Here is an 8,955-nt window from a genome sequence, read left to right on the forward strand (position 1 = left end):
GTTTCAAATGTGATGACAAAAAGCTTCTGCTCTTGTAAGTTGCGCATTAAAATCAGATGCCAAGTCTTACCGCAGGGAGAGTCGACTTGCACTTTTTTGGCAGCTTCACTGCAGATTGCACTTTTATATTTTACACTAAGGTATGCATTATTGTACCGCTAAAGGCAGCCGCCCTTAGAAACTTCCACAGGCTTAATATAAAAAAAATAAATAAAAAAAATCAAACATTCATATCCTACCTCCCATTACAATCTCGAGCGAGAGAGAGTTGGTGGGCCATGACAAGCAAAAAATACCAAGGCCCTAGCGCATTAATCAAACAAGGAGAGCCGAACACTTCAACCCATCAGCGAAATCAGATTTTTCAAATTTCCTCCTAGAAAGAGGGGAAAAAAGAAGGGGGGAAAAGGAAAAAAAACGCATTCAAAGGAATTGAATTTCTAACTAGCAGCCTTCACCCAAAGAGGAACAAGGCAGTTCGCGACACGCCATGTTCATTCTCTTCCCGGTGATGGCAAATATACCAGCCTGGAGACAGGCCGTAAACATAAACCTGAGCATTGTTATAACTTAACGACATCCCCCTTTAACACGCCTAGGTACATTACCTTCGGTCAGTACTTCGGACATTATGCTCATTATTAGAGTTTCCAGCGTCCAAATTATCTGTTGTAGCACATGTTAACTTAACTCCTCAAAATGCCAATAGAGTCAGAGTTGTACCCTCAATGCATCATCCCAGATCTGTCATCGTGTCTCTTATCATCATCATTCTCCTCCAACTTACATCCCCTACCAAGACCAGCCGTATGAGGAAATCGTCCAGGCCGCATCATGGGTCTAAATGAATCATCTGACTTCAAGCGTCCAGATAAACCAATAGATTCCAATCTTTGGCTCTGTCTAAACACATTCAATGGTGATCTACGATGCCTCAAATGGCTATCTACAAAATTCCGATCATCAAGACCCCTAAAATTACGCTGCGGTGAAAAGCGGCCTCTAGGCGGGGACATGAAACTCTCCCCATAATCAGCTGCAAAATTGGGCTTCTGAAATGGAGCCCTCATTCTATCCATTCTAGCTTCAGACCTGAAATCTGGTGATCTACTATGACGTCTTGCACCCAGGTTACGCTCCCTCTGTGGGTGCCATGCACGGGGAGAGCGTGTTCTGGATCTTGATCGTGAATCCCTGCGGGGTACAGATGCATGAGCACCTTTAGTGGATGGGGCAAAAAAGCCCCGCTCTTTCCAGGATAAATAATGTGGCATGCGAACTGAAGATGCAGCATCATCATCCATGGGCTGGTGATATTCCCCCCGTGGGCCTCTACCAACACCGTCAGTGAAATTTCTGGAACCTCCCCTGTTTCTGTTGCTGCTGAATGCTGCCATTCTCCTCTGGCTACCAGGGTATTCATCCCTGTCAACTGGTGATCTCCTCCAACCAAGCGGCCTCTGCATGCTTTTTGAAGAATAGTTCACAGACTGCTTGTGATCGTGGGGATCTAATCCACCAAATTTGTCAACAGAGTCAGCAATCACACTTCTTGGCCTGGGCTGCCCTTGACCCTCAGGTCCACGATAACTAGATGGATAACGGTTTCTGGACTCCCAGTAAAACCAATGACCATCCCCTCCAATTCTTTCACGCTCGTGAACAGCTGATCTGTACCTCGTTGCAAATCTATCAGGACTGCTATCCCTCTCAGTTCGTGAAGAATAATTCATAGATTGCTTGTGATCATGGGAATTCACTCCACCAAACTTATCAACAGGATCATTCATAGAACTCCTCTGCCTGTTTGGTACCTGACCTTCAGGACCACGATAACTAGACGGATAACGGCTTCTTGAGTCCCAGTAGACCAACTGATTATTCCCTCCATTTCGTTCACGTTCCTGAACAGCAGGTCTGTACCTTGTCACATATCTATCAGGACAGCCATCCCTGTTTTCTCGTGAATATGAACTTCCACTGTTCCGGGATCTAAGGCATGAGAACAGTCAGACAATCAATACACAATAAAGCAGGAAAATTAAGTGAAAGGAATATGACCAAGCAACTCAATCACCAACCCACACAGAAAAGTATACCAAAAATTTTCCAAAACACCACTCAGCCAGAAAAAAAAAATGGAAAAAGAAATGTGATGCAGAACCATACCTGCCCTGCAGTGTATAAACATTGTCCCTCTCCACTGCATCCAATGTTGAAGGCCCTTCAATACGTGATTGCAACTTCCCCCTGGTTGTCTTTGACCCAACTCCTGCATATGATCCTTTGACGTCAAGCCCATCCATGTGATCAGAAGTGCGACCCCGTCTACTACCATAATTTCTTTCCACAATCACATCTGTAGAAAGTTCTTCTGTAGTTCCAGATCCTTGATTGGACACTTTTTTGCCTGCAGTCTCAATCTTCTCTCTAATCTCCTTTGATTCTCCCCTTGAAGAACTTTTCACTGAAGTACTCCTCCTGGAATCAGTTTCTTGAGACTGTACACCCAATAAACCTTTCTTTTCTTTGCCTTGAGAACCTTCAGAACCAGCTTCAACTACTTTTGAGCTGGGACTATCACCAATATCAGAACCCTCACCAACTCTACCATCAGATTCATAGTCAAGACATTCATTCTCCCCATCCTCAAGTTCATTTTCCTCCCATGAGTACAATACAGACCCCCTCAATTCTCCATCCTCATAAGGAGAATCATAACCAACTTGAAGCTCATCAATTTTATCTCTACCATTTATGCAACCAGGATCATCCTGTGAAACATCTGAATTGTGGCAATCATCGAGAACAAAACCTTTACCCGAGTCTTGCAAAATGGATCTCCCCTCACCTTCTTCATCACGAACATGAGGATCATCATCCTTGGAAGGGAGCTGCTTGAAACCCAGGCACCGTGCAGCATCAGTTCCCAAATCATTAGCGGCCAGAATTTTCCCATCTTGACCCTTGGCATCAGAAATTACAGTGGAATGACCTCCAACAGAGATGTCTGAGATAGATAAACCTTCACACTTGGATGATGGATGTGTGTTCTCCCCGGAAATACTTTCCAAATTTTCAGCATCCAAAGTTTTACAGGTGCCTATACACTTTTCCAGCCCGAGGGCAATCCTGTTATCAGGCAATTCAGTTTTCTTTTCAGAGTCTTCCGGATCTCTCAGTTGACCATCATTCTCACCCCCAAACTTTTCCAAATCCGAAGCATCAGGTAAAACTACATTTTGTTCAGAAGTAGTCGCTAATGAAGATGCATCTCTACAGCTGTCAGCACCTGGAATCATAGTAGACACAGGACGAGATTTTATGTCTAAGTTTCCACCAGAAACTTCTGATGAATGACATGATTCAGACAGTGGACAATTAGTAAAAGATCCGTTGCTACCGAGAACATGACTAGAAACCTTTTCATCAGCAAGAGAATACTTTACGGGTTCCATTGAATGTCCACTGAGGCTACTATGACTAGTTTGACAAAATTCTTCTGACCCATTTTCCTTCATTTTTGCAGTAGAAGACTGAGTAGCACTTTCAATGTGGTCCAGAGGCAGACAACTTTCAGAGCCACTTCCATTACTTATACAGTCCCTTTGAATTACAGAACCTTCTTTGTCAAGTTTCTCCATGGGCATACCATCAATACAAGTATCATCACACTTGTACTGAGCGGAAGTATCCTCGTTAGGTTGCTCCCATGCATCCATCAAAGTATTGAGGTCCCAATGCCGTCTATCAATCTTCGAACTAGCAGATTTGCCTTCTTCAGTTTCCTCTGAACTAGAAGGAGCACCATGAGAACTTTCCACAACTAATGAGCATCCCTCCTTATTATCCAATAGTGAAGCATCTTTGTCCATTTGTTTCCCCGACTCTGAACAAGGGATACATTCTCTCACTGGCAAAGAGGAAGTAGAAGCATCAGATCTCTGTGGAAGTGAGGAAATATCAACTGCATCCCCCTTACCTTCATAAGGATCGTCATCTATGTTGTTAATGCAGGCAGCAGCTGCAAGAAGAGCAATACCAGAGAAGTTATCTGAATTATAAAGCTCTCCACTTGTCTCCTCAGAAACTTTATCACTCACAACTCCTTCATTAACCCCATTACCAACTCGAGCTGCAACAAACCCTCGCCTGTTTGTATAAGAGCCTGACGAACCATTGTGGTCTGAAAGATGTTCAAGGTCATCTGAATGTGAAGATGGAGTGCGCAATTGAGGTGATACTGACTGACCACTGTATAAAGAGGTCCGCAATGATGGAGATGGAGATCGTAGATAGTATCTCCTTTTCTTAATCGGCACGTACTCTGCTTTGTCAGGAAAGCATTGCCCAGTACCAGGTTCACCAAACTGCATAAAAAAACATGTCATTATGAAATAAAACATGAGATCACATGCTCTATCTTTGAACAGACAATATTAGGATAGAAAATTACATACTTTGTCAGAGTCAGATCCAGAAAAATCTCCAACCCTTTTAGGACTCTTATTGCCCAAGGCTACACGCCCATTGTTTCGTGCCACAGACTTTCTAGAGCGCTTCCCCTTCACAGTTTTCCAACTCAACTCACAATTGATTGAATTTGTAACTTCCAGACCCACAGTTCCAAGCATGCTTCTAGACAAGGGTCCTATTCCATCAACTAAGAATCTACCACCACAAGACTTGCAGGAAGCCCCTGCTAGCTGGTTTCTTTTTATACTAGATTCCAATGAAGAGGCTAAACTTCCTGGGCAAGTACAAATGCGTGTCTGCATTTGACAAGAGAACATTTCATTTGCTGAGAGAACCAAGTAAGAATCAAAACGCACAATTACAATTAGTGGTTCTGTCAACTTATCTATAGGCCAAGAATTCAACGTCAAACTAAGTTTAAATCTTTAAAAAAAAAAATCTTTTAACATAATAAAAATTAGTATTAGGCAATAAAAAGCCAACATTTCACATTGCACCTCCAACCTCTTAACAGCTTAAAGGTTCCCAGTTCCATTTAGGTCAAGTAATTGATCCAACACCTCGACCAAAGTTACATCATATATGCCTTTGTAACAGCACGATGCATCACATTATGTCCAACAAACTTTCCCAAGGCAATGGGAAGAGCTCCCAGTAAAAGCTCAAAATGGACAAGATATAATGGCATGGTGGAACTGAAAACTCACCATCAGTTACCATCCAACATTGGTCTCATCCAGATATCAAACTTCTCCAGCAGAACCCAACTTCTAAAATATCAATATATTGGACTCCTGTTGAGTTTAAACAAATACATCAGAATTCAAAAAATAGAACACTGCAAGTATAGAAAGCCACCAATACAAAATATATGAATAATTGCTGAAAGACCAGAAAGCTCATGCGCCTCAACAAGGAACCACCAATGGGAGCAGCAGTCACAATAAGTAGGAGACTTGCAACAAAATTCCATAAAATTAATTTAATATTTTCAAGGCAACTTGTGCTAATCTTTGGAGTCACAGTTTGTTTAATTCGAGGCACATAAATACGAGAAGATTTTATTCAATAACATCGACAATCATTAAAAACACATATTTCAGTTTGATAGAAATCAGAAAACCGCTGCTTCTTGCCAGCTTTGGAAGAACACGCTGCTTCTTGCCAACTTAAGAAGAACACTTATCCGTTATCTCATGTAATGCCAGGGGAGAAAAAAGCACTTTCATCATCATTCCAATCCCCAAGGCAGCAATCCACTGCTTGCAAGGAAACCCAACAAAACTGCTAACAACTTGATAAATAGAACTAACTTGATAAAGATCCCAAATTAAAAGCAGCAATTTATCAATCTTAGAGTGATCAAAAGAACTACAAAACCATAGGGACAAGAGCAGCAAGTCAACACCACGACATGACAAGGCCTTAATCTCACCAACTCTATCTAATTGTAGTTTCTCTGCATTTATTCAAGTCTACATTCCTTCAAACAGAACTGACTTCGAGAATATGCCTGGACTCGATAGACTTGGACAGCATAAGCCTGATTGCCCTTACAGCAAACAATGCATTGGATCTGTCTGTATATCAGCATGTGCACATATTTTAGATCCACCAAACATCCAACCTAAATAGATTAAAAACCCCCCAAAAATGCCATTCTTCTTCTATTAGAAGAAGATAGAAAGATCCGATCGGGCAGGTCAAACTAAAATCTGGCAGTTATCAATTCAGCATCATCATTTGTCCTGACCAACCTTAGACTCAACTCTATTTTCACGCAGGGAACTTAGTTCTACCAGAACTTCTACAGGTGCTTGCGTATATCTCTAGCAAAAGAATCCACCAAAAGCCAAATTATTAGCCCAAAAATCAAAGGGGATCTTTGAAAAAAAAAACCTAACTACCTCCGCAGCATTTTTCCTGGTTAAAAATCTCAAAATCACAATAAAACAAGTTGATACAAAGCCCCAGCGACGCCAACAAACAAATCGTTGCAGACTGCGGTGCAACACTAAGGTCCCAATCGAATCAAATTGCGTGTTTCCATAGAGTTGCGGGTCCTTAGGCAGATAGAATGCGCATCTATAAAGGTAAACAGGCCTTGGTTCTTTTGTCAGGTTGCTGTTCTTGTCCCGATCTTCAATCTCGGAGCAGCTAGGTAAACCCTACACACATTTCTCTCCAGAAACAACAGATCTAGCAGTTGTCGCCGCAATCCACGTCCATGTAAAACCAATTTCTTCTCTGACGAAGTAATACAGCAAAACATCGAGCACAAAAACAAAAACGAGTGTAAAATCAATCAATAGCTAGGGTATTCAATACCTGCTTCTTCTTTAATCTTCTTCTTCACATAAATCGCCGCAAAATCGCCTAGTCCTCAGCCGATGCACCGATGTACCAAAAGGCAGAGATTAAATAATAATTGTATCAATCATCAACAAACTCCTCTCGTCGCGCTTCTTTCCACAAAAAACCAAAGAACAGAAAATAAAAATCGCCGCCGAGACTTTGTACAAAGATAGAACTCCAAATACGAGATCTTTCCGACTGTCCAATTCCTCGCCGACGATGAAGGAAGGGTGGTAACGGCCAGATCTTGGCGGTAGAGAAGAAGAGAGCAGTAGGATTCCGGCTTCCGTATGTCACTTTCTCTTTCTTGTTCTTCCTTTTTTTCTTTTTCAACGCCCGGTAGATGCTTTGTTTTCTTTCCGCTCCCGCAAGGCTTTTCCCAGCCTGTTCTTCCCGATGAGGTCTTCTGTGTGTATTTACCCGTTTCTCTGTGTGTTGTAGATGATGAGCTCTGAAGTGTGCGATCAACCACGTATTTATGGTCGATCGTGTCCCCAAACTGCCCCTCTAAATTTGATTTATTTTTCGATTATGCCCTTCGATGCCCTAATCCCCCATTGGGACTGACATTTACTCGCGGTCAACACCCCCGAGTAGCGGCGTTCTTTGCCCATAGATCCGATGTTGATTAGGTTTTTCTCTTTTTCAAAACTTTTTGGTGAGTTCTACGTTGATCCAACGACCGTCAGTTGATCCGTAACTAATTTTGTTTTCTTCTTTTTTGCCTTTGATAATGGATCTATCCTGTTTTTGGATGGGAGATTATTTAAAAAATAATAATAATTTGAAAAAATTATATATGAGAAAAAATTATTTTAAAAATAATTAAATTTGTGTTTATGATACAAATTAAATAATATTTAAAAAAATTTGTATTCAAATTATGCTAATCTTTTTTTTTTTTTTACAAGCAAATTATGCTAAGCAAACGGACCGGGATAGGGGAAACAAAATACACATACAAAGCATCCTCGAAAACCAGGGATTACATTTAATAATATTCAAAATGATATGATGTTTGAAACTAGTTTGAGCGAGAAATATGTATATTAGATGAATTAGAGTATAAGAAAACCCTTAATAATAACTAAACAAAATATATTGATTGTTGTCCTATCAAGTCCGCTAAAGTTTTTTTTTTTTTTATCAACATGATAGACCTACAATTATTCTACACTACGGGATAAGAGGACCTGAAGAGGTCGGGGAAAACTGGAGGAGACTGAACGACCTACCGATCCAAACTAGTAAGCCACTTGAAGTGGCTTGCCACATTTTGTAGCCAATGGTGGGAGGCAGGATTTGATCCCCTGACCTCCCACCCCACCAACTTTGGTGGTGGTCACTGAGCTCTTGTTTCAAGTCTGCTAAAGCTGCGTAACTATAATTCCTTCGTCTCATAAATTTTTCATGGATTTCAAAGAGATTAATTGTTGTTACGTGCAATAAATATAGTTAATCAAAGGATTTTTAATTCTTTTTGAATTTTTTTGCATGGCCTTCATTTTTTATTTTTTATTTTTTGGCGTGGCCTTCATGACGAACAATATCATGCGATCGACTTCGTCGTAGTTAATACAAGAAAACCATAATGATTTGGCTACTTCAATTGCAGTTTTTAGAAGATGTTTTCAAAATAGTGATATACTATAGTAAATGTTTTGGAATGTGGTGAAAACAAGATTTTAAAATAATTTAGAAATATAATACGGTAGTTTAAAAGAAAGTATTTAGAGGATATTTCATAGTATTTCAAAAAAAAAAAAAAAAAAAAGAGAAGAAGGTCTATCCAAAAAAATTGTCCAATGGTTATGAATTTTCCGCCAAAGAAATGTTAAATACTTACTAATTGCTAAAGCTTATAGTAGGGAAAAGGCCAACATGTAGCATCGGAAGGGAAATGGATAATCGTTGAGAAGTCAATAACAATTTAAGCAAAAGAAGAAGAATATAAAGATCAAAACAGATGCACGAAGTAAAGGGAGGGATAGGAACTGCTGTACTATAGATTGGGCATGTGTGGCCATCGATTGAAGCCGATAAATCGTGTAAATTTTGGTTCCGTCATTTCAATTTCCATTGCGCCCAAAAAATAAAATAAAATGCCAACGTATTCATCTCAAT

The 8,955-nt window shown here is 40.4% G+C and overlaps 1 protein-coding gene across 1 annotated transcript; it reads right to left on the minus strand.

Moving 5' to 3' along the window:
• Positions 1-207: 207 nt before the first annotated feature.
• Positions 208-7,255, minus strand: LOC113762035. Its single transcript, XM_027305276.1, has 5 exons — positions 6,805-7,255; positions 5,184-5,270; positions 4,461-4,772; positions 2,170-4,370; positions 208-1,992 (listed from the first exon to the last, which is right to left on the minus strand). The coding sequence occupies exons 2-5, from the start codon at positions 5,184-5,186 to the stop codon at positions 726-728; spliced, it is 3,783 nt and encodes a 1,260-aa protein (XP_027161077.1). The 5' UTR covers positions 5,187-5,270; positions 6,805-7,255; the 3' UTR covers positions 208-725.
• Positions 7,256-8,955: the final 1,700 nt, after the last annotated feature.

Source organism: Coffea eugenioides, chromosome 2, assembly GCF_003713205.1.
Source record: "Coffea eugenioides isolate CCC68of chromosome 2, Ceug_1.0, whole genome shotgun sequence".
Taxonomy (NCBI): domain Eukaryota; kingdom Viridiplantae; phylum Streptophyta; class Magnoliopsida; order Gentianales; family Rubiaceae; genus Coffea; species Coffea eugenioides.